At 38.5% G+C, this 26,608-nt stretch overlaps 2 protein-coding genes across 11 annotated transcripts in view; one reads left to right on the top strand and one right to left on the bottom strand.

Annotated features, from left to right (window-relative positions):
- The first annotated feature begins 107 nt into the window (after positions 1-107).
- LOC125322849 (mediator of RNA polymerase II transcription subunit 1-like) lies at positions 108-26,388 on the top strand. Of its 2 annotated transcripts, XM_048297123.1 has the most exons (17): positions 108-334; positions 12,826-12,929; positions 14,059-14,143; positions 14,506-14,560; positions 14,982-15,114; positions 16,211-16,239; positions 18,408-18,479; positions 18,573-18,647; positions 19,811-19,881; positions 20,218-20,283; positions 20,688-20,796; positions 21,498-21,622; positions 21,990-22,102; positions 23,791-23,986; positions 24,296-24,391; positions 24,829-24,937; positions 25,991-26,388. In XM_048297123.1, exons 1-17 carry the CDS (start codon positions 268-270, stop codon positions 26,310-26,312), a joined length of 1,827 nt encoding a protein of 608 aa, XP_048153080.1. In that variant the 5' UTR covers positions 108-267; the 3' UTR covers positions 26,313-26,388. The 2 variants fall into 2 exon arrangements, with proteins under 2 accessions (XP_048153080.1, XP_048153089.1); XM_048297132.1 differs by lacking the exon at positions 12,826-12,929 and having other exon boundaries at positions 251-334.
- The window catches only part of YAE1 (YAE1 maturation factor of ABCE1), a 31,909-nt gene continuing 5,930 nt past the window's right edge, over positions 630-26,608 (bottom strand). For 4 of the 9 annotated variants that reach the window (XM_048297201.1, XM_048297206.1, XM_048297154.1 and 1 more), the window contains one exon: positions 24,929-26,034. Coding sequence is in view for 5 of the 9 variants with exons in the window: in XM_048297154.1 (XP_048153111.1) it covers positions 25,967-26,034 (68 nt within the window). In the remaining 4 variants the exon portion in view is untranslated. Of the gene's footprint in view, positions 994-1,743; positions 2,821-5,724; positions 5,760-6,594; positions 6,789-8,165; positions 8,300-12,893; positions 16,314-22,452; positions 22,491-24,928; positions 26,035-26,608 lie in introns of those variants that run through there. The other 5 variants (XR_007202255.1, XR_007202267.1, XR_007202254.1 and 2 more) reach the window with 4 other exon arrangements.

Here is a 26,608-nt window from a genome sequence, read left to right as displayed (position 1 = left end):
GGCAGGGGCCGGTCCCGGAAGGGGGCGGTTGCTTCCGCCTGACGCGCGTGCGGGGCCGGGCCAGGCGGGGCGCGGCGGGGGCGGGTAATGGGCAGGGTGGGGTCGGCGCCTTCCCCGGGCGGGTCGTCCCGGTGTGGGGCCGTGTCCCGCTTGTCCCACGGCACCGTAATTCCGAGCCTCAAATGGCACCTGCTTTCCTTTCCTGCTTCTCCTCCTTTGTTTCAGGCGAAACTCTTAAGGGAGACGGTGAGAAAACATTGTAGCTCGATGTCCGTCCCTCCTTTCCCCCAGCTAATCCCCGATCTGGAGAATAGAGGAGGCGTGTCCTGCCATGGTAAGGAGATAAATTCCCGACATCTGTCGCTAGGTTTATAAACACAATTATTTTCAGTGGAGCTTTCCTTAGGCCACAAGTATAATCTGAGAAAGCATTTGATATACTGAATTTAGGGAAAATTATCACTGGCAGAAAGGAACATGAAGCAGTGAGACTCTTAAGAGTTTTGTTGGGTTTTTTTTTTATAGTAATGGACCACTCCATGCATGGAGGATTTTATAGATGCCAAACAGGGAGATAGGAGAGTTTCCATGTTAATTACAATCATTCAAATAATAATAGCAACAGTGCCTTAACAACTGTATCTTTTACTGCTACATTGTGGACATAAAGGGGAGCTTTTGCAAACAAAACATGATTTAAACTCATTATCTAAGTGATGTAATGAAACCTAAGCATAATATCAAAATTGACTGCTCAGTGTGCATCTTTGTTTTTCACACTGTAACCATTCACAGACAATACAAATGGTTTTGAAGGATCCCCTCTTCCACATATTGCTTGGCCAAAGGTAGTTTCCAAGTCTGCAAATTCCAGATTTCATCACCTCAGATGAAAAACTTTCACATCGGTGTTCACTTCATGGAGCCATTCCACTTCGCTTGCAAAGCAGGTGCACTTTAAAATTTTCATTGTTATTCTCTGTGCTCTGTTCTCTGAAATTTTTGACATCTTGACATTTTTGACATCATTTAGCCAGTGTTTAATACATATCCCTCTAGAATTTAATTTTGTTGGCCTTACATTCCAGTACGAGCTAGTTTTTGTAAATTCCATAGAGTGTGAGAAACTGATAGCAATCCAGATGCAATTCATTCTGATTAAAATATCAAAATACGTCCATTTACACAAAGAAATGTTGGATTCTGTTAAATGGTGCGGGGGGGGATTTGGGTTGGAAGAGACCTTAAAGATTGTCTAGTTCCAACCCCCCTGTCATGGGCAAGGATGACACCCACTAGACCAGGTTGCTAAGAGCCCCATCCAACCTGGCTTTGAACACTTCCAGGGATGGGGCATCCACAACATCTCTAGGCAACCTGTTCCAGTGCCTCACCACCTTCAAAATAAAGAATTTCTTCCTAAGATCTAATCTAAATCTAATTTTTTAGTTTATAACCATTTTCCCCTTGTCCTGTCCCTAATCTGCCCATATAAGACATTGCTCTTTTTACCCTTTAGGTACTGCAAGGCCTCAATGAGCTCTTGCCAGAACCTTCTCTTCTCCAGGCTGAACAACCTGAGCTCTCTCAGCCTGTCTTTGTGGGAGAGATGCTTCAGTCTTCTGACCATTTTTGTGGCCTCTTCTGGGCTCTCTCTAACAGGTGCACGTCTTTCTTATGCTAAGGACACAGCACTTCACATGGGGTCTCATGAGGGCAGAGTAGAGGAGGACAATCACCTACCTTGATTTGCTGGACACCCCTCTTTTGATAATGCCCAGGATACCATTGGCCTTCTGGGCTGCAAGTGAACTGTCCAAGTCCTTCTCAGCACAGTTGCTCTCAGCAAGTTCTTCTCCCAGTCTGGACTCATGTCTGGCATTGCTCCAACCCAGGTGCAGCACTTTGCACCTGGATTTATTGAACTTGAGGTTCCTATGGGCCCACTTCTCAAGTTTGTCCATGTCCCCCTGGATAGGATCTCTTCCTTCTGTTGTGCCAACTGCACCACTCAGCTTCATGGATCTGCAAACTTGTTGAAGGTGCACTCGATCCCACTGACGTGTCATTGATAAAGGTATTAAACAGCCCTGGTACCAAGATGGACCCCTGAGGGACACAACTTGTCACCAGCCTCCACCTGGACATAAGAGCACTGACCACAACTCTGGCTGCATCCATCCAGCCAATTCCTTATCCACTGAATAGTCCATCCATCAAATCCATGTCTTTTCAATTTGGAGATAAGGATGTCATGTGGGACTGCCTTACCGAAGGACTTACAGAAGTCTAGGTAGTTGACATCTGTCAACTTCCTAGTCTTCCCTTGTCAACTGTTGCTGTCACTCCATCGTGGAAGGCCACCAGATTGGTCAGGCATGATATGCCCTTAGTGAAGCCATGCTGGCTGTCTTGGATCATCTCATCCTCTTATATGGGCTTAACATTGTTTCCATGAGTATCTGCTCCACAGTCTTCCCAGGCAAGGGAAGGTCTCTGGTATGTAGTTCCCTAGGTCTTCCTTTCTCCCCTTTTTAAAAATAGGAATGATGTTTCCCTTTTTCCAGTCACTGAGGACTTCACCTGACTGCCAGGGCTTTCCAAATACGGTGTAGAGTAGCTTGGCAACAACATCAGTCAGTTCCCTCAGGACCCTGGGATGCATCTCATCAGGCCCCATGGACTTGTGGCCATTCAGTTTCATCAGATGGTCTTGAACCTGCTCTTCACTTACAGTGGGAGGGGCTTCATCCCCATTTTGCACCATGCTGCTTGTTAATGAACGTGATCTTTGTCCTTTTGATCTCTCTTTAGCGCTATCTTAAGACAAAAAAAAAATTATTTTGAATTTTTGTTTCGTGGTCCAAACTGCATGTTATAATGCAATTAAAAACAGTTTATAGTATACCCTTCATTTTTATCTTGGATGTGTCCCCTGGCACCTTACCTAAACCTAGTGGAAAAAAAATGAACTCTTTAACCCAAAACTAAAAGAAGTATTTCCATGAAAATGCACTACATTAATAATTCCTATTCAATTGCTAACATGTGACCATAGTGAGAGCACCTCTGGATTACCTGGAATATTTTAGGGCATGATTCTGTCTCCTCAGTGTGAGAGCACACCTGGTCAGAGGAGAGCAACTACTTCACTCCATTGACTGTATACAAACTTAGGGTTCACAGCCCAAGGCAGCAAGAGGTTTGAATTGCTCTCTGGTGTTTAAATGCTACAACAGGTACCTAAAACCATACAGGCAGTGTAGTAGACATTTGCAATGCGGTTACAAAGGGTGTAGGTAATGAATGTCCTTTGTTATGTATTAACATATGTGCCAGTACAGCTCTGCAAATAAATACTTCAAGGGAAAAATTATGTAGAATAATGAAGCAGAGATGTAATTAATTGTGTGCTAGTAGTACTTGCATTATGTACCTTAATACAACTAAGAAATCAACTGACAAAGATTTCATTTATTTTAAAAAGCTAAAGATACAGTGGACATGTCAGACAAAACATGTCCGAATCTTTGGGAAAAACATTGATGTGCAACTTTCATTCCCACAGAACAAAAAATACTTGTTCTCTCTACTTTAGCACACATTTAGTAGCACACAATTTATATTTAAAGTATGCATAATTTAACACTGTAATTTTATCTTAGATTTCTGTTGACATGAATAAATGAACCACATTCTTTGGAAAACCATCTCATCATGCATAAAACATCCATTCTTCCTTTAAGTGCTCAATAAATCTTTCAGGGTGAGAGAGACTTAATTTTTCGAAGGGACAAAAGAGACGAGGAACAAAACCACTTACTGGTTCTTGAGGGCACCCTCCTATTTCAGCCCAGAATTGATTACCCTGCTGTCTGCTGGGTCTGTGGGTGTGTGGGCCTTTGTGTTGTGAAGTATTGCTGAACTGAAACCGATACATGGAAGTAGGATTTCATGGTATTATGGTTAATTTCTTCTCTTTTAGGCTGGTGGCACAACTGTATTAAAACTCTTTAGACAACATTTTATTACCAATGCATAAGGATGCATAAAATGTATTTGTGATTTAATAGAGTTCCTAAGTAGCAGGACAGTTGAAAAGAAATTACCCTGCCCAAATTCACATGTATTCTGAGGAGAATCACCCCCCAATGAAAGGAAAGAGCTAGAAGCTTTTATCCACCTTCAGTTTGTACCAGTTGTGAGAAAACCTAAGTAACAATGAAGAATTACTTGGCTAATTATTAACATACTCCTACTCCTCAAGTTTAACTTTGTGTGCTTTTCTGTGCTTTTGTGTAAGGGATAGTAAGGTTTTAAGGACATCCTACTCTTGAGATAAATAACTGGCATGCCCAAGAGCAGACTTGGGATGTAGCTCCCACTTCACACAACCAAGAGTGATGGCTGCCTTGAGACAGTGATGTATCTACTCGTGGGGGGTGGTCAGATCTCCTTCTAAGTGTGCCTGTTTCTCTCTGAAAACTAGCAGGAAAATCTGATGTGACAAAGCTTATTTTGGTGCCTGCTGTTAGGCAGTACAACTCCAGGCCTTAGGTGACAGACAACTGGATTGGAATTCATGTAATCTTAGTTCTACTCTGTGCTGGTATTGGCTGGGGTAGAGTTGATTTTCTTCACAATAGATAGTGTGGGGCTATGCTTGGGATTTATGCTGGAAACACTGTTGATAACACAGGAATGTTTTAGTTATTGCTGAGCAGCGCTTGTACAGCCTCAAGGCCTTTTCTCTTCTCACACTGCCTCACCAGGGAGGAGACTGGGGGTGCACAAGAAGTTGGGAGAGGACACAGCTGGGACAGCTGGCCACAACCGACCAAAGGGATGTGCTGTATGACCCATACCATACGGTGTCATGCTCAGCAATAAAAAGTGGGAGAAGCAAAAGGAAGAGTGGGGACATTTGGAGTGATGGCGTTTTTCTTCCCAAGTAACACATGGTGGAGCTCTGCTGTTCTGGAGGTGGCTGAACACCTGCCTGCCCATGGGAAGTGGTGAATTAATTCCTTGTTTTCCTTTGCTTGCACGCGTGGCTCTTGCTTTCCCTATTAAACTGTCTTTATCTCAACCCTTGAGCCTTTTCACCTTCTGGTTCTCCCTCCCTCCCCCCCACCCTACTGCAAGGGAGTAAGTGAGGGGCTGCAAGGTACTTAGTTGCCAGCTGGGGTTGAACTACATAATAACCTCACAGTGTCACTAATTTGCTCTGATCTTGGCCAGTCCCTCCATTTCCCATCCCAGCTTTTATCTCCCTTTTACAATTAAAGGTTAAGCTCTGTAGGCACAGTCTTTCTTTCTCTATGCTTTTTCAGCACATACAACCTGGGGAATGTTTTTGTGACGTGCACAGATAAATAAATATGCAATTCAGTACAGATTCTGAACGCTACAAATCAACAAACACACACAAAGGTTGTGTGGACAGTTGTTCCTTCTACTCTTGTTCAGTGCAAGGACATCTTAATCTGTCAGCTTCCCAGAAGCTTCACATCATTTGTGACTGCCTGCAAACCTGTCACCTGTGTATCCCTACACTTGCAAACAAACACATACACTCTAAAAAACCCATAGTGGGATGACTGTAATAAGATGTTGGGTAATGAGATACTTGAATTTCCTTAGCTCTTTTAGCTGTCCAAATGACAATATTCTCAGTATTCCATCTGAGCTAGTCATGGTTCTTAACACTTACAGCTTTCTTACCAGTTTGAAGAGATTCATCCCCAAATGCATCATCCCTATAAAGAAAGTAAGGTTAAGTGACTTGAATAACAAGGAATTCATGAGTAATGATGAGTTTGCAGTCATTCATCTTGTCATTCAATAGGACAAATTATATCATTCTAGTAGGTGACTAGGAACCTGAAAATCTGAAAGTTGAGGGTTACAGCGAAGTTGGTTCATAATATATAAGAATGGACAAAAAGATTTAAGAACATTTAAAAATTTTTAAGAACAGAATTAAGGAATTACCAAGTGTCTAAAAATATAAAAGCATTAAAATGTATAATTGAATGTGTATTGCATATATTTATAACAAGTCTTCATTGTTAAATTAGCTTCAGTTTTAAAACATAAGATATGAAAAGCAGTGTCAAATTGTTTAACCAACATAGAGTGATGTAAAATGTGTACTTTATGTGGAGTACCTATCTGCATGGCACTGGTGTAATATCTTTAACTGGCATTTGTTGGGATTGAGCTTTGGTACTGCCTTTCCTGAAAAATGTGTCCTTTCCACATGCTATTTTATTGAAATCAGTACTTGCCACTGAGTGCTGTTTCTTTTTTTATTCTGCATGTTATATAATCCATATCCTGATATATATTCAACCAGAACACTTAAGCTGAACAATCATCTCCAAACCAATATTGGTTTAAAATAGCTCCAAGTAGACCTAAACTCATCTCATTTTTCTGTTATTAAAATAACACAAAATTTTGTATCATTTTCAAATTTTAGTGTTGTCTATGTAATTATTGAATCTTTTCCTTTTTATGTATTTTCTGCTCTTCATGTTCTTCTTTTTCTGTTACTTCTGTTTTTCATATTTGATACGGTTTCATACTTACATCGCATTTTTTTCCATGTCTTTTTCTTGTGATTTTCTAGTCACTTTCTCCACCTCTTTCTTTCATTGCTGGTTTCATTCTTACTTCTAATGGGGATGTGCTAGAGTAGAGTCAGGTAAATTGCAGTCTGGTTCCTAGTTCTGTGGCCAGCCTTTCAGGAGTCACTTTCTCTCCCCATCTCTCTGCATCCCAGTCTGGAAAAACAAGATAATTAAAGCTGGCTCCTGTGTGGTTAGCTTTGAGACATACTGGTGGAGAGCTCCTTTAAGCACAATTATTCTCTTTCTGTATTACACCTCTTCACTACAACAGTGATCTCCTCAGTGCTTATCATTATTTTCAGCTCCTCAACTAATTCTTAGCTCCCCTTTCTCCCTCCCTCCTCCTCCACCCCCCATCTTCTACCAGTAACATTTTCAATGTAGACCTTCAGCATAATTTTGCCCTGTTGTGCAGATTATGTGTCAGCTACATTCACTTTATCTCTCTCTTGAAGGAGAGCTGTGGCAGCTCTCAAGTGATGGGTTCCATTGATTTCATGCTGACTGATGTCAGTGAAGAACATGAAGGATGGTGCAACACCTGATTTTAGTTACAAAAATGATCAGAAGACACTTAGGAAGATAAGAGATGTAGAAAAAGAAACAAATGTTCAGTTATGAATAGCAATCATGGTGTCCTATGAAACTGTCTAAAGAGAAAATGCACACACGTGAAGGCAGCCCTCACATGTTTGTTCATGAGGTTATTTAAATTGTGGTCACATGGATCCAGGGCCTTTGGGAAAATATTTAGACAAGAACTACTTGGAGATTATATTGCTAATGTCAAGCAGAAATCAAATGTTAGTCATATCTTGACTATGAGGAAAAGATATGCCCTGTCTGTGTCAATGTGTTTCTACATCCATGGGCATTTGCTATGAACCTATTTTTCTGATGTTTGTCTATACAGCCTTTGGCTTTGAAGGATCTTAATCACTTTCAGTGAAGGAGGAGGAAATAGTCAAAGCTGCCAATGCTAAGCGTCTCAGACTAAGTGCCAGAAGTGCTATTCAGTAAGTAGTGAAGTAAAACTTGCTCAGTCTATATGGCTGTAGTGAAATAAAATGCACCCATCAACATTCTGATGTTACTCTCAGGAGCTAAATATTCACACTCTGTAACTGTGGACATGATGTAGAGACTGAAGGAAAGATAACAAAGCATACTGTAGTTTTTATGGGTTGTAAAGCCATAAACTATAGACCCTATCAGACTAAGCTATAGGTGATAAAAGTTAAGCAGCACTGGGTTTATTCTGCCTTAGATGGAAGAGCACCTAGGATAGATAAAGGAATTGTTTGAATGCTCATCATTTTTTGTGAACATCAATTCATGTTCCAGTTATGTGCCCATTTTATAGTTCTGTCACTGCTGATCACTCTAAAATCCCATGGCACTTTGTGAAAGAACACACTTTTAGCTCTGACCTCATATTTACAGCAACATCTCTTACACATCCTGCAGTTCTAGCTGGAACCACTGGTTTTCAGAGACTGCCCCAGGCCCCAATTCTGTATTTAGACTTACTGTGGGCTGTTATGTAGCCACTGTTTTCTCTGGTCAGCAGTTCAGCTGAGGGCTTCTGGAAAGATGCAATTCCAATAAAGTGCTGGATGCAGGCCAGTAAAGATATATTGCTGGTGATTTATTTTGATTTTATTCTGTAGATGAAAAAGAATCAAGACTAGATATAGGATTAATAGAAAAAAAGCAACCCTCAGTATGCCAAAAGAAACCAGAAACAAAAAAAACCTACCAATGTTGCACTGATCATGAAATACCTGGAATATTTTCTGAAATGCTGTCACTAAAATGTATCAACAGTAAGCCAAGGTTTCTTATGTTCTATAATAAATCTAGAGTATCTTCACTGAAAAAAATAATTGAATTCATGCAATAATATGAATGAGAAATATGTTGACTCTTGCGGGAGCTTTGGGTGGGTCGGACGGTCGGGACGGACGGAGACGAGAGATCTCTGAAGTCAGATCTTGGAACATGCGGTTTATTGCAAAGGGCGTGGGTATAGGGGCACTGCTCAGAGCTGCTAGACGCAGCTTGGAGCAGGCCCAAGAGAGCAAGCGGGTAAGTAAAGAAAGAGAGAGAGAGAGAGGAATAAGAGTGTCTGTGAGAGAGTGTAGTAAGAGTGTCTGAAGTCCTGGTTACAATACAATAAATCATCTTCTGTACTGAATATTCTAATTGTCACTAACCAATCTAATACAAGATACAAATCCTATAGCATTTACATACAGCCTATAAGAGTTCTTATATTACCATAGAGTGTTACATCTTAACTTCTAAAAACTACTCTTTGGACCCCTTCTGCTGAGCTAGTAGGGTCTGCTCTGACCCTTGGACCTGCTTGCAAGCAGAGGGTATTGTTCCATCAAGAGGGGATTACCTTCAGTCGGCCATACCATTGTTTTCCAGTTGTTCAGTAACTAAGACTTGGTATTTCAAAAGTGGCTTTCATTTTGATGTTGCCTGTAGTTTTCATATTCCCAAAATCTTTTGTCAGGCAATCATATTTATAAGGCTTTCCTGTTTCATCTTCCCCAACAGACTCTTTCTCAGAAAAACAAATTACCATTCAATGAAATGGAAAAATCATCAGAAATGTTAGAACTATGAAATTACAAAATGTTATTTTCATATGAAACACCATGTGCCCAGGCCATGCATTGTGAAGCATATTACAGAGTCAGGAATTTAGCAAGATGCAGACAACCATGACAAAAATAAACCAAGTAGTAATAATTTCTCAAAAGGTGCCTTAAGAAGCATGCCCTTTAAAAGGGAATAAGATAACCTGCAATTATTTGAGAGCCAAAGAGGATTTACTCTGGGGACAACTTATTTAGTAACTGGGCACATGAAGGATTCTTTCAGCAGCAGTTTTTGGTGAACAGTCAAAGAGAGATTAATCCAGAGCGGATGGGCATGCAGGATTCATGCGTTAATTCTGATTATTTTCTATACTCATGATAATGCATGTCCAGTTGTTTTGTTGTTTTGGTTTTTTTTTTCCCCATGAACTGACCCAGTTAAACATTTGTTTATTTAATATGCCTGAGAAGCTATAATTAGAACATTTTTAATTATTCATTACTCTTAACTCATCTCTTGAGTGCAGTAATTTGATACGACAGTTCTGAATAGTGGAACAGCACCTTATTCTGAGGAACTTTCTGATAATGCTTAAGCTTCTGTTTCTTATATGTGATTTTTGCCAATCCTGCAATTTTAAGTGAAGGCTAATAATTGTCTTGAAATATTTGTGTTGTTATGAAAATTTGGCACAGTCTCTATCCTGGAAAAATGATGCAAATTCATTTACCTAAATACATATGTTTGAGCACAATGAAAAAGGCTTTTTTAATTTTTTTGTATTTTAGGCTTATCAGCCATACTGTACTGTGACTAATTAAACTTGAAGTCCTCTGTTTATTTGCAGAACAGCTATTATGCAGACAAGGTACGCTGTGGCATGTTTTCTTCCATTGTTTTGGAAGTGTTCTCTTCAAGACAGTCAGCAAATAATTTACTTTTCTGCTTATTCAGGGCATGATCAAACCACTGGAGTTAGTATCAAGATCACAGAGACTCCAAAGAGCTCTGCACAAACATTTATGAAAAATGCCACAAAAATACTAAGCACTACCAAGCTGTGGTACGTCATATTTGCACATACCCGTTCCTATGATCTGGCCTGAGGCAACCTATTTTACATGGGCCATAGTACATGTTCTTGCTCAGCAGAAAACATTTTGATAGATTATTAAAACAAACCTAAGCTAAAATGATCCCCTAGAAATGCTGAAAACATGTTTTAAATTCATGCACCAATTCACAGGTAAAGCTCATGATTATAGCTATGGTCGCTGCTAATGTCAGGTTAAAAAGCAAATTAATATTTAATAGCATATACCAAACTAATAATTTTACAGAAATGTGATCTGCCACAAGTCTTGAATTACATCATCAATTTACTTTTGAAATCACAGTTCACCTCCTTTGTAAAAGCTGAAATGCAAATATATTTAACTCATTCAGCTGCAGTGGCTTTCTCTAACTAGTATGCTTGACATACACTTCTCCTGGGATTCCTAAGCCCATGCTTAGTTTTTTTCTGTAATCTTAGTGAGGCCAATGAACTATTTAGTTTCTACTCAGGTTTCTACAAACAAGTCAAAAATAATCTATTTTATATGCTATGAGACTTTCAGGTACTACAGCATGACAGATAACAGCTGAAAGCAGAAAGTTTGCTGTAAGGTGTCCTGAAACAGTGCCACCCAGGGTTTATGTAGGAGATGTGCTCTTCTTGCTGTAGACCTTGACATTCCCCAGTAACCACATTTTGAGCTAGTGCCTGTACAAAGGTTCAGGATTAACCCTTGAACCTCACACTGCCATTGTGCACTGATTCCTATGTACAAGCAGACTGCAACCTAAGGTGGCCACAAAAGGATGCACATATACAATGCAAACATTATAGATACCTTTTTTTTAATTCCCCACACTAAAAAGCACCACTAAAAAGTCCCTTTTGGAGTGCTTTCCTGTTTTGCTGAGTGATTGTTGCTATCATACTTCCCGCTGCCTTTGTCCCCCAGTTAAATTCAGTCTCAGAATACTAGACCATTTGAAAAGATAGGGATAGACATTATGCCTTCTCCTTAGGACTTAGATGTGGAAGAACATGGCCAACAGGGTACCCCTTGGAAAAAGTAGCAGAGATGATGTTGCTGTGCCTCAAGTTCAAATACTAACCCCTGGGGACCAGTTTTTTGAAGGAGCAAGACTTTTGCCTTGCACAGCACATATGGGTGCTGTGTTGCAGGTGCTACAAAAGGAGCCTTGGTTTCTTGCAGTGTGAATGGAGATACAGGGTGGGTTGCAGTCCTTCTATCAGCATGAAGGCATGGGTGAGTCGGGGCATGTTCCCAGCAAGTGTGCTTGCAAGAGCTGGTTGGGGTCCACTGCTTCCCCTTCCTCCAGCTGGCTGAAGTGGCCTGATCTATAGGGGACTGTGGTTGCTGCTCTGTCATCCTCCCTGCAGGAGGAAGTTGCTGCCAGCTCCTACTCACTATACCTCCTGGGTGTATGCAAAGGGTATAGATGTCCCTCTCCTAGTCCATCTCTCTTTCCCCGTGCAGTGCCTCTGGCTCAAAGGGGACACATCTCTGTGGCTGTTGTGCCCACTAAGTCAAAGAAGCCCTTTGTAATATTTCTTCTGCTTCTGGGGCAGAGCAAAGTGGGTGGCATGTTGTGGGACTCAATTTCTTCTCATTAATAACTTTGGAGTCTTCCTACCCATCTCAGACTGATGTATTAGGAAATTCACTCCTGTTTTTTTCCTGATGGAAGTAATGATGATGGAAGTATCACATGTCAGCAAAAAACTTTCTTTGTACATCTGGATTCTGTGTAAGGCCAGAAAGAATATTTATAAGGAGACAGATGATGAACTGAATGTATTCCTTGTCCCAGCCCCATTCTCATTCCTTGCCATCCCAATGACCAAAAAACCAAAAAACCCCTGCACTGAGATTATCCTCTGCAAAATCACAGGATAGTTTGGGTTGGAAGGGATCCTTAAAGACCATCTACTCCAACCTTCTTGCAATAAGCAGGGACATCTTCAACTAGATCAGGTTGTTCAGAGCCCTGTCCAACATGACCTTGAATGTTTGTAGGGATGGGGCATCTACCACTTCTTTGAGCAACTTGTTCCAATGTCTCAACACCCTCATCATAAAAATTGATCTCTAATTTTTTATCTCTAACTAAAGTGAACTTTAATGAACTCTGGGTGGGTGTATCTGGATATCTTAAGTCCATGGCAAAGCCTTGGTATTTATTAAGAATACACATATGAAATTGTGCATTGGTAAAGAAAGCCTAATTGTTTAACAAACTGAAGATCGGGCTGCATATCTGTATTTAATATTGAGAATACTTGCCTATAAAAATCTCCCCCTACCCTTTTTCTGTCCAAATCTTACAAAAATTAGATGTCTGTATGTGCAAAATTCAAGTAAAACATTTTTTCATTACTTCCTTCTTTGAAGCATAACATCTATGACCTTAGCAAAGTTTTACATTTGTCTTCTTCCAACATTTCTTGTTGCCAGTGTAAATAACTGCCATTATATTTAGAACATTTTGACATGTTTTTCAGGTGTTGTGACAGCTATTTCTACAAATGCTTTAATGGAACAGTTACGTTTAAAATACCAACAAAGGCCATGGACTGAAACTCTGAAACTTGTTTATTTTTGCATGGTAAGAATCACAGGTTAGGTGAGAGAAGGATATGTAGTATAAGAGTATGTTTCCAAGATAGTTAAAAAATTGTTTGACTTTCAAAAACAACAAGCGAAACCAACCAAACAAAAACCCCTATGCAATCCAAAACCAAACAAAAGATAACCCCAAGCAAAACTTGGTGTCTAGTGTAGCCTGGCTCCCCATTTTTCTTAGGACAATGTATTTTAGAAATTTCCTGCCTAATTTTAACACTTTAGGGGTTGTTTCATGCATTATTTTAACTATTCAGGAGTTAGTACTGATTGTCTACTAGTTTAGGTTACCTTCCATTCATTATCGTTACCATATTCATGATATGTAAAGACAACTTATTGCCTATAGGACTGGGTGAAAACACTGTTTTTTAGAAACTGGTCTGAAATCTGCTATCTAGACTTTCTGCTGCTGTGATATACCATGCTTCCTGCCCTTCCAGTAGCTAATTTAACAATCATCTTTGTAAAGAGTAGATTAGCACAACTGCTGTGAGCTCAGTATAAAAATTCCCATTTGTTTTCATGCTTCTTTTTATTAATGCTTAACTGAAGCCTTACTTTGAAAACAATGTCCTGAATTTGAACGAAGTGAAAACTCTTCAGCAGTAAGTGTTCTTTATTAATTGAAGTGTGAAGTATGAGAAGTTTTCAGACAAGAGCTTGAAGAGAAACTGGGAGAGTTGGCTTGCTACTGAAGTGAATATCTTCAGCTGAAACTTGTATCCCAATCTAACAAAGTACTCCTGTGGCACTTACTGATCTATTTGCTCAGGCAGACTTTTTCTAAAATAAAAACACGAGTATTTTCTTAGCTTATCTCTAGCTGCACAGTGAAATTAGCTGACACATTTAGTGATCAGCTCAAAAGGAAAGGGAATGGAAAGCTGCTCCTTGCTCCAAAGGCATCTGGTATGTAATTACTGCACAACAGCATCTTCACAAATCCATTCAGTGCTGCCATTTCAGAGATAGCTCCAATCGTAGGTGACCTCTGTGTTTGAGAAAAACAAATAGCCAGTGTTTTGTTGTACAGGGCACCTGTGTGCTGTGTCTCTTAGCTAGTAATTTAAGGAATCCTTCTCTGTCTCTTGTTTTCACAAATGTGCTAGGATAACCCACTTCGGAGGCCTGTCAGTAATGCTCCAGATGGTCCATTGCTTTCTTGCATGGAGAAGATAGAGAAGACATTAAATGGTAATGATCTGTTGGATAACTGAAAGTATATTTTTTAATATTCTGTGGAATCTACCAATCCTTCTCTATTGATGTTCTTCACAAAGAGGTCAAATGTACAAACACCGAGGTGGACAAGAGACAAGAGACTTGCGACTTGTCTTTGGGCTAAGCCTTCAGGCTATAGCTGTTCTTAGAGCCTGAGAATATTCTCTACCCAGAACAGCACTTATTAATCATAGACTAATAGTTGTCATTAATAACAAGTCATTCAAGAGATACTATTTTCTCATTACGTAAATCATATCCTTTAAAGCAAGATAATACTGGTTCTACTTCTTGATCATTGCAGTTTCATTAAATTGCATTTCTGTTTTTTGCAGCTAAATCCATGTTTTCTGTGATGGACACACTGGAACTTTTATCCAGACAAAAAGGGTAAGTTTGTTTATGTATAAATGCAAATGAGCAAGCATGGCCTCAAGTCCAGAGAGGAATACCTGGATGGCTTGTCAAGAATGTTATTTTTTAGCTCAGTGTTCTAATGGAGTGTATTTGCCTATTTTGATTAGCCCTTTGTGGAGGAGGTTGTTGGGTAAAGAGAGGGCATAAATGCCTACATCCCAAAGCTGCAGGCTGAGGTTAATAGTTTTGAGCAGACCAACATGATAATGCAAAGAGCAGAGCACAAATACATGCCCAGTTGGATAGTTTTCAGAATCTGAGCCAAGGAAGAGTTATTTTTGAAGCATCCCTGGTGTCTCTTCCCACGACCAAGTGAACTATACTCATTTCCTTTCTTAAGTGACAGGATTTTTATATATACAAGCTTCTTTTTTTTTTTCCTTTTTCTCCTCAGACTTACTGTTCATGTTAGCCCCAGTGGGACTGCCTGCTACATAACATCAATGATGTTTTATGTAGAAATTCAGCTGGAGAAAGATGGAGATGTGATGGATGTAAAGTTGGCTCACTTTGAAGAAGCTCCTGTGGTAAAATTATTTTTCTCTGTCTCTCACCACCCTGCGGTCTCCCACCTGGCTTCCAGCTGCCATGTCAGAAAGGATTTGACTTCCTTTTGGTCTTGTCACACTTGCAAGCCTGTGCATGACACTAGCTACCTCTTTAGGCATCTGAATCTCTCACCTAAACTTACAACTCAGTTACAGGTACTAAATACTCTAGTGCTAAGTATTACAGTAAAAGTCAGCTGACAGGCCCACCTTCCAAGTATGTTGTGGTATCATGCATAAATATTTTTTATTTTCATACTTCAATGTTACCAGTATATAGTAAATAACAGGGGCTTAAAATATTTTCCTACCAAGGTGTAGTGCAATATATATTCTCAATGGATGTCTTGGAGCTATTCTGTTTTTTCTTCTGACTTCTTTAGGAGTATATGTATTTCTACTAGTGGGGATGTTTTCCTAGCAAAATTTATATTAAATTATTTACACAATATCACCCTGAAGTTCACATATCATGTTCTGCAGTTGTTACAGGGTTACAGACAATCCTTCAGATCAAAGATATAACAACAAGCTGTTGTGGGGGGTTGGGGAACATAAACTCTGTTTTTTATCAGTAAGTATCCAAATTACTACATTACCTTGGAGTTAATTTTGTCCATTATTTTTAGCTGAAGTCAACCCTGGAATTTCAAATTGTTCATCTAACCAGCACAGGTCTGTTGATCAGTGAGTGCTGGGAAATATCATTAGAATGGAAATGCATATTCAGAGAATTCTAGCACTACCAACAAAAGGAAAACTGGCCAAGATGCAAATTTTTTTTTCTGGAAAGAGTATTTCTGTTATTTTATATTGTTACTGTTATAAAACAAACTATTTCTGTTAATTTTATCCTCTTTCACAGAGCCTTTGTTCTTCCAATTATTATAGTAATATTTTTTTTAACTATTGCACTGTTAGTCTTGTTTTTGAGTGTTGGGGGGTTTTTTATGCTAACCATTCAGCTACTTAAAAGTAATGGGGATCAAGCTTACCATTACTAATGAAATGCTTATAAAAGATGTGTCACAAAGGGTGGCAAGAAAGATGAAACTCCTGTCTCTTATTCCTGTAGGTTTGTGATGACTTGGTGCAGCTTCTAAGGTAAAGAATCATGTGTAGGGTTTCATTTTGAATGGAAAGGAATTCCTGATGCTAGAACCATTCCAGTGTAAAAACTGAAGAGGAAAAAAAAAAAAAAGAAGGAAAGAGAATCAGGAAAAATAATATGAATCCAGAAAACAGAAGAATTGACACCTTTTTGGATTCCATTACATGTGGGAAGTTGTAACTATTATTACCTGCTTCCAAGTTGTAAATTCAAGGCTAAAACTGTAGCAAATATAATTTTGAAAAGATACTCCAGGATTATTTATTTCTCAAGTCATTCCACTGAATCATCTGCTTCAGTGGAGCAACCGTAGAGAGTAATCCCCAATACACTGGCTCTAGTTGCCAAACACAGCCTTGTAATACTGGCCTTTGTCTTAATTGCAAGAATTATAGAACTACTTGGACCCATAGTTTTGGTAATGGACTGATGATGATAATTCAGAACTGGCAGATTTACAGATATGAACTAGGTATTACTTTTCCTCTCCTCCTTCCATCAAATACTAAACAGTCTTTGTACTGTCCTTATGCAAATACTTTAACTACATGTCCTTCAGGCTTCTCTCACAACAGTGAAAGCAAGGTGGTGTCACATGGCCTGAGTTTCTTTGCAAATATATAGGGAGAGATGTGACCCCAATTTTCTCACGTAGCAGTAGGGCACTATTTATTTATTTATTTATTTATTTATTACCATGTTTTGTTCTGTCTGAATAGTTGCTGTTCCAGGTCAGGCCATCACTTTAAAAGTCTATTTAGAAGTTCTTCAGTGAATATGATCAAGGTTCCAGGTTTTAATAATAATGAGTGTATTTAGGAAATTGGATTCTTACTTAAATACTGTGGCAAAATAGTAGAAAGGGAAGGTAAAAAGAGAAACAATAATCATTGACCTTGAGTGTTTCACCTCTCTTTTATATTATTCATCATCAGTTTTTCCAGCCCTTTTTCCTCAGAAAGGAAGCTATATTAGCTTTATGGGTGTAAACATCTATGTCTTAAAGCTTGAACTTGTATTTTCCTATATTTTTGACTTCCAGTGATGTTAATGCCAGCAGTTTGGCTCTGAACATTGGCATATAGTTACCATTGGTACTGTGGGTGCTACTTCTCTGCTTTTCTGGTTTTGTTAAGATTTGTCACAAAGCACAAGTATCCCTTCTACACCTCTTGGTGTAGTATTTTATTTGGTTGTAAGGCAGTTTGTTATATGTGTAATGTTTCCCATGAGTCTCAAAGTAACTATAAAATCAAGATGAACCAGCCAGCTAATGCATAGGCTGGTGCTGTGTCTGTTTCTGCACCATGCATGCCTGCTTCCCTCCTTTTTCCCTGCTTCCCCACTAGTCTAGCTGGAAAGAGACAGTGGAGAGCTGAGTGACTTGTTTACGTTCCAGTTTTGAAAGGGTTTGTCCCAATGTCAAAGTCCAGGCAGGCTTATTTTGTCTCTGCTGATCCACATTGCAGCCACATCTGCATAGGAAGGGAAGGAAGGTCTTGTCTGTGTGACTGCAGCACCACAGAGTCTAGTAAGACTTGTAAACCTCATGTAAAATCTACTTAAGCAGGTGAGTAAATACCTGGTGGGTTAGTCTGAACAGAGGTCCAGGCTGTCACAGCAAGTTAGAATCCACAGGAATTCTGGGGTTTGAGCAGTCTGAACCATTCCTTTACAAACCAAGCCACCATTCTTTTTTTTTTTAATTGATGTATCTATCAGTTGTATTTAAGGTCTGTCTCTCTCACATGGTGCTGTGAAGTGCAGCATTAATACAGTTTTGATATTTTAATGAAAAGAGCAATGTACACATGGATGGTATTAGGGAAGTAGTACTATATGACTAGCTTTATTGGAACATCCAGAAAAGCATTTTGCAGCTGATGAGCTGTCAAATTTGTGTTTCATGTACATTTATTGCTTTCAGTAGTGCCTACTTCAGTGCCAATTTCAGCTATAATTACAGTGCTTCTTGAAACAAAACCAAAGGTTCACATTTTTTGGTATCTTCTAAGAAAATTTAAAATCAGTACTGCTACTTGATCTGATAAGGAGGGGGCGTCTGTCACTCTGAAATGGTGTCTTTTCTAGCAAGTTACATATAAAAGAGTTATTTTCTATCTCATTTAGTAGTGTGATAGTCATTATTTCTTTTTGCTAGGATGAAGAACTATGATGCCTTTGGAAAGATTCTAGAAGACCTTTCAAATATGTATCGAATTCCAGGAAACAGGTTGCAGTTATTTTTTACTGAAAAACTTTTGAAATCCATAGCCTAACTTTTGTTCACTTACAAAAATAACAAATTGTCTCTTCTCTCTCCCAGCAAAATGAAAGCTAAGGGATATCTTGCTTTGCAGGCCCTTGAAAAAGACCTTTATTCAATGTCTCTTCTAGACAGGTAACATAGTCTATGTCTTTGTCCCTTTACCTCTACCCACACCCCTTCATTTCACTAAAAACCAGATCTAATTATAGAGCAGGATGTGGAAGGCTAATAAGTTTTCTCCCACTGGGAAGCTTGAAGCCTTTGTCAACCCCAGACATACCAAACGAGACGATCTACTGACCTCCTGTGCTTTATCTAAGGGACTTCCTGGGAAACTGGTTGGTTAGAGAGCTTGGGAGTGTGTGCATAGGACCACCCACTGGGAGCAAACAGTGCATCTGAAAGTCAGCAGTCATGTTTAGATCTCCCTGTGGCAGAAGTAAAATAGACTTTTGGGGTTCTATTGTTCAGGTATCTCATTTTGTCCTGAAGTTTTAGATCAGGAGTAGTAGATGCCAGCTCTCCTCCTTCCTTTTCTCATTTCTCCTTTCAAAGAGTAGGATAACGGATGGGGAACAGAGTTTGCTAAACCTTCTGGTAATTGTACAAGGATTTTCATTATTTTCAGAAAATCAGAGTTGAGGGTAGTGCTTTCCTTCTGGATTTTTGAAATATCTTCTCTGATATTATGCCTGTTAAGTTACATACACATACCTTGGCAGGTATGGCCTTCTGTAACTTGAAACACACTCTTGGATTATTTTTGCAGTTTTCCCTTATGAAGCATAATAACACTATGAGCTAATATGCTGTATCCTGGCTGGTCACTGATATATCAGTAAATATTATTTATAAGTTAAATAGATTATATGTCCCATCTATGCTGTAAGTTAATGCACTGCAGAGTTAGTACACAGCTATGTAAATGTATGGCTGTATGTAATCAGCTATGAACACATTTGAGGTCAGAGACTGGTTCTGTTCGAGTTAGTATATCCAGGTTACGTCCTCATTCTTTGCACAACCAGTTGCCACTCTAATATTTTTGATCCCCTTAATTTCTGGTAAATAGCACACCAAAATGCAACATGAAACAGCTCAGATACAGGGGAAGTGGAAACCCAAGTCCTAGGAGTAATGCACATGTGGAAGTTGTGGTGTTTTGGAAACTGGACATACAATCTACTTCCAAGAAAGCATTGTCTCCTTTTGATTAAGGATAAAAATTACAAATTACATTAGCCTAGCCAGCACTGCAATGCAGGAAACACTAATTAAGATGTGTTTTGAACTAGAACACAGGATCTAAACAGAGTTACTGAAGTACTTAATGGAAAAGTAGGACACCTGGTGCCAAGAACTGGAGGTGATTTTTTTTTTCTTTTTCTCCCTTTTTTTTTCTTTTCCCTTTTCTGAATTCAAAGAATTGTAATCAAAAAACACTACTGAGTTGATCTTTGTGTACAGGAAAGATCCTCTACTATAAATAAAACCTGCTGTAGGGACTTACTCTGCCTGTATTCTCAGATAACATACAGACATACAAAACATATATTGAACATGTATTGTAAGTAGAGATGTACTCTTACAAGGAATCCCCTCTGCCCATCTACAGTGTTGGTTTTTTCACCTTTGTGTCAGGGTACCCAACATATTTCCTCTATTGACCTGTGTAGTAACCATTATTTTTTTTATTCCTCAGGCACCCCAATGAACATTGAATTTTACATTTCTCCCTATCAAGTTTTGGAAGCAGAACTAAATCACGGTAAAGCTATTTCAGCTATTCTGCTATTTCAGCAGAAATAACTAACATGAAAAGTTTTTCAATAGTACCCATTTCATTAAGCAAAGTTAATGAATGAAAGCTCAGAAATAAAGTTTAAAATTCTAGTTTAGTAGAACAGTTTATGTGATGCACTTTAGCACAGTTTTAATGTCCATCAGGAAACTACTTTCCATTTCTTTGTTGTTGATTCAGCTATTGTTGCTATAATCTTTGGGCAACTTTGGCATTTTGGATGTGGTCAGTGCAAGCTTCTCCTCACTGCCCACACCACTGTGGCTGTCAGTTGGACCTGACCTTCCAAGTCCTTACCACTGTATGTTTTGCATGCATGGATTAATATACACTAAAACAAGGAAAATAATGCCATTCTCATTCTCCCTCAGGTTCCCAGGTATGTGGAACAAAAACAGTTGTAACTATTGAAAGCACAGATGCACTCCACAAACTCCCTCTTTCTCCATTAATTGTAGATCCTCGAGCTGGAGAGGACAGGTGAGGCTCTGGATACTTGTCAATACAGAAATGAATTTACAAAACACTGGCACTAACTTCAGCATAACATATTTAGCCTCTGCTGCAACAGGAACCTCTGTTTTATTTATGCCTTTATGCTCCATAGCTGCACCCTCTATAATCTCTGGCTTTTATGGTTTTCCCAAATGGACTTCAAAGGTACTGTGTTCATATTTAAATGTGTCAGTTGCATTGAACTATGAATTTATTAATAGATTTGAAGCCAGAAAGAGCCACTGGAACAATATTACGTAACTTCCTAGTATTCAACAAACAAGTCCTTCATAGATTCACAGTAAAGAAAGCATATACTGAAAGATATTACACCTAAAATACACAAAATAGTTTGTCATCCTACTATGGGTACTGACACCTCATCTCTCTCTACCTCAGTGCTGTCTGGAGGGAAAGCCTGAAGTAACTTTCCAAAATAAAATACTTTAGAATTATTTGTAAAAAACATCACTCAGTTTCTGCGTCTCACTTTTCCTTTCTGTCAGTTTTCACATTAACCATGTTTTAAACTGTTAAAGTTGCATTTATAAAGCAAAAAATTTTTCAAGTCGGAAAATGTATGGAACATAATAAACTGCTAGGGACCTGATAGTGTCCTTGCACTAAGAGTCCTTGTTATGGCAATTTCTGTAAAAAGGTTTCATTCTGACAATTTTTTTTCCTAGCAATCCTGCTTTTTTGCAACTGACTGATGAACTCAGCATGGATTTGCCAGCTCTTTTTGTTCTGAAGTTTCATAAGCCTGTTCCAATGTCCTTATCCAGTATTGAAGAGATACAGAGGCTCACAGGCATGTTATAATTGTTTTTTAAGACTAAGTACTTGTGTGATTATGCATTGCTTATTTGCTTTTTACTTCCCAGTGTTAATGTTGCAAGAGGAAAAAGTTGTTTCTGGGCAGAACATAATTCTGTTCTATCAGTCCAAGTGTAACATTTAACAACCAGTGCAAAACAAAAGTTCTAAGAAGATATGACAATTACAGGCAAAGTTAAACACTCTACCTCAAATTCTCAATAGCAAAAAAGGGGAATAAGAAAGAAAATCAGTATTTTTGTCTTTTCGAAACACTGGGTTTAATAGTAGCTTTCATAACCTACTGTCATAACCGAATTGCTAATAAAAATGTGCTAATAAAAATAATGACCTGGTTTCAGGAATTCAGATTTCTGGCTTGAAACTAGCTCCACTGTATGAGCTAATTGTTCAGTCTACTCTTAAAGAAAAATGCAGTGAAGACTTGTCTACAAATAAATCTTGTTTCCTTGTGGTAAGTATAGCGTGCATTTGACACACACCATGCTGTTGCGCAAGATATATATACTGAATTACCATTTCCCCATAAGCAAGCAATGTAGGTTTCCCAGAATCCCAACAATATTTAAGTGCTCTTTAGGAAATAGTTCAATTTACGAAGCACTATTAGATCCTTTCAAGTAAGTGAGCTTCTCATCCTCATTAATGAAACACTGTGCTTGGCTGCTGAAGTCATACTAATTGGTCTGTATGTAACACAAATATTTACTCTTCCAAAAACTGCTCAGAACTTTACCATTAATGCCTCAAAAAGAAGGAAACTTAATGACTGGTGTGAGGAGCAAGTCCCAAGAAGGTACTTACCTAGATTTTTGAAGATCTTCATCATGCTGCATGTCACACTGTTTTAACAAAAGAGATTTCTTAATTAGGTAACACTGAGATTATTGACTCCTTTCAAAGGGACTGGCAGGAAAAAAAGTGTTACAACAGTGATGCCAATTGCTATCTAGAGACAAGGTTGTTTAACTGAAGAAGGCTTTCCTTTTAATAACCACATTATTGAAATACAGTTACTTAGCCTGCATTAGATGTAAAGTTTTAGAATATAAAATTGTAGCTAAGATGCTTTCTGCCAGACTTATGCACAGGACAACTACAAGACAAGCTTCAAAGATCTACTTGTTTTTGGTAGGAAACATTAATTTTGCAATTCATGGCAGCAAAAGAAGAGGGCACTTTTTTCTGTTCTACTATCAGTGTTTGTAGAGCCCATTGCCTGCTTAGTTCTTGGTCCTTGAGGTGGTGGTACAGAAGGTAGTAGTAAATTAAGACCATGCTAAAATAATGTTTGGCAAAGCTCTTCTGTAAAATGGAATTAAACTGTCAGTTCTATTAGATGCACATGAAAGGCTCTGTAATTTTTCAACAATTCCCTAAAATATTTGTACTTGGTGGGAAAAGGTTTTACTTCTGAGTTTAAAGGTTTTACTTCTAGAATTACTAAATTGCATTCTAACCTTGAAATAAATGTAGGGAAAATCCTTTTGGTTCATGAACACGCAAGAAAAAGCTATCCAGCTTTTGTTAATGTAGACCCTCCTAATTAACTGCCCTGCCCTGTTCTTAAGGGGACAGTTCCCATTTGGCATCCTGAAGTAGATAACACAATAGTGCACTTCTAATTTTGTCACAGATTCACTGTCACCATGGACAGGTGATAACTTTTTCTTACTATTTCCTCCTCCTCTTCAAGTGAATCATCAGGAGATACTCTAGCCAAACATACCTCTCCAAAGAAAGTAGTAGTGATCTGATGTCCAGAAGGGATTTCTGGCAAAACTGCTATCCTGTCTGTGCAACTGTCAAGCAGCATTACTATGATATTATTATCTTGGTCACTAACATTTCTATAGCCTGTAGGGCTCTTAAAAGTATTTGGAAGAATTGGTGATACTTGAACTCCTGACCATGTGGCTCTGGGTATATTTGCCTAATTTGGATGCATTTGGGAGGGAGAGTGGATCTCATTTAGCTTCCTCTAAGGATTATGTTTCTACTAGAAATGCAGAGATATGATGGACATGCTAGAAATGCATCTTTCAAAATTATTTTTGTTGTCAGATTGTACAATTGCCTGATAACATCAATCTTTACTTTCCTGTTTTCAGTCCTTGAAATATCACCGAATTTGTTGCTTAGTCTCTTCCAGATTGCCCAAAGCACTGTTACTTCATAAACAAGGGCTCAGAAAAATCTGATTTAGCAGGAGCCTTGGTCAGTAAAATCCCATTTAATCACCCAAAGTGCGTGCCTGACGTAATAGAGATTCTTCGACATCAAGTGGCATATAACACTCTTATTAGCAGCTGTGTCTCTGAGAAGCATATAAATGAAGGTAAATTGTGTGGTTGGAAGTGATGGCAAAGTATTAGAGACAAACTAGTTTCTAAGTTGGGTGTTAACAGATTTTATTGCTCCCTTGCCAAAACTGTCATTACTTGTGGAGTATCATAAAAGATTCTTAACACTGTATTGAATTTTTTTTTAACATCTCCTAGGCCTGGCATTTCTATAAGCATAAACTAAGTTGTCAAAGCAATGAATAATTAGACTGTCATATCAGTATTTAAAAAATTCTGGCATGTAATTCAGCCAGAGTCCAACTTCAATGGTGGATATCACTAAACAGTAATTTTATTTCTAGATGATTCCGAACTGCTTTACTTTGAAGTGGTACCACACAAGAACAGCAGCTTTTCTGTCTTTTTCCTTCATCCTGTGAAAGAGAATTTAGCCTGTGGTATGTCTGGAACAATTGCTACTGTCCTCTTTACTGAGCTGACAAGGGACTTGGTTCTATCTAGGCTCTTCCACTATGCTTCTCAGTTACAAACATTCTACGGGCCACTCAACAGCAAGCAGCCCATGAAAAACACAGAAGTAACAATTGTGTATAAACTACTTACTAAAATGTGTTTTGTATGCAGAGTAATACAGAAAGTAAATGCAAATATTCAAGTCCTGTTCTGTCTTGCCCTGCATTTAATTAATAAATAGAAGTAGTTACAATTTCTGATTTAAGTATATTAAGAAAAACCAAGTCATGCAAATATATTGCTGCAAACCTCTTTCCACTGACTTCAGTTTTACATCTCTTCAAGCATTAAAATGAAAGGATGGTTTTCAGTGTTTGTAAGTATTTCATAACAAACATTTTTCTGTTCCGTTCCTTCTTAGTGGTAATTGATGTTATAACCTCTAGAGAAGTCCAATGTCACCTTCATTTAAATCCTCAAGATCCAACTCTAAATTCTAGTGATGACTTCATAGCAAGAGCTGTGAAACGGTAAGTAGTTTTATTTTGTAACAGTTGGAATAAACATCAGATGTCCATTTAATGGAAATATCACGTGCATTCATAATGCCGTAAACTCAGCAACTGGAAAACTTCACCCTAGTAAAATGCTGTAATACAATAGTGGGAATAAGTTACTTCAGTGTATTAAGTATGTCTTTCAAAAATTTTAAACATTAATAGTGATGAAGAGCATGTGGAAGCAGGGAAAGACTACTGAATGAAGAGTTTTACCTTTTATAAAAAGATGTTTTTCTGAAGACTCTAGCTGATGACAGTCTCATGTCTAGCATAACTTAGAATAGCATGGAAAGGTCTTTTTTTACACATCTACCTAATAGTAATCTGTGCTTCTCTTCAGAAAGTGAGGTGTATATGGCATGTCTCCAAAACTGTCTCTGGCTTGTTTTCTGAACAAATTCCAAGAGAGCAAGTTGTTGCAATACATGAACATAGGCTAGACAAACTGATTCAGAGCATAGTCTGAGAGCACTAATTGGTTTGGTATAAGCTATTATACAACTATTAGCTGTTTGAGGACAACAAAATCAACGTAGGTTGGATTTTGAACCTGATTTCAAAGTAGGTACTATTTTTGGAACCAGGTTAAGAGTGGGAAAAAAACTCCTCCAGTACAGATAGTGTTTTAGAAAAGATATGATCTGTACCTGTACAAAACATGAAGGTTACAATTATAAAACTCAACAAGAATATATTTCAATATTCTTAGTTTTGGTTTTCACTAGAAGCACCCTTATGACTATTTTTTTTTTGACCAGACCCTCCCACACTTTCAGTCAAAGCTTCTTTGCACACCCAAGTTCAAAGATTCAGCACTACATTTCAGTGTATCAATGTATGTTTCTGGTACAGCACATGTAGTTTATACTGTGGTTACAATGTAACACCAGGTTGTACCAGACAAAAACATAAAGAGGTAATGCTGGTTTTCATTCAGGTGTCAGCCACAGTTTGAAAAACAGAAGTACTTTAAAGAACGGGTAAAGTCTGTAGTAGTGACTAATGTGTCATTTCTTTCTTCAGTTGCATGTCAGTCCCAGTTGTCATGAGAGCTGTTTTCAGGAACGCTGCCAAGGTGAAAGCTGACAGTGAAACACAAGACATGGACATGGAACAACAACCTGAACCACAACTGGAGCAAACTACAGATTCTAACAGTCTCAAAGAAAGCCTTTCTGGGGCTGGTCAGCAAGACTGGGTAGTGACAGATAAGCCAAATAATACAGACAGCACAAAAGAAAATCTCTCTACAGCCAAACTGGAAGCTCTGGGTGATAACAGGGAAAAAAAAGTAACCCCTCACTATGCACCGAAACTTTGTGGAGGAAGACAATTCCATAGTTAGTATAGAAGCTGATATGATAGACAAAAAACCTGATGGTTTTATAAGCAAAAATAAAGTCTACTTAGTAATTTGTGAATGGTGTCTCCTCTTTGCAGACTTTTAAATATGGAAAAGTAATTCACTTGAATCTGCATTTTTAAACATCCTAATCTGGAAAGTCTAACAGTATTCTATTAACCTTTATTTTGTCTTGTTACTGAAAACCTCCAAAATCATTGGGGCAAATAAGATTCCCTCTAACACTGTCTTTTTATTGTTAGAAGATAAGCCATTACTTTGTCAGCCACACACATCAC

The sequence above is a fragment of the Corvus hawaiiensis genome, chromosome 1 (assembly GCF_020740725.1).
Source record: "Corvus hawaiiensis isolate bCorHaw1 chromosome 1, bCorHaw1.pri.cur, whole genome shotgun sequence".
NCBI classification, from domain to species: Eukaryota; Metazoa; Chordata; class Aves; order Passeriformes; family Corvidae; genus Corvus; species Corvus hawaiiensis.
Note: the sequence above shows the minus strand (reverse complement) of the source record. Positions and strands in the feature narration are given on the sequence as shown.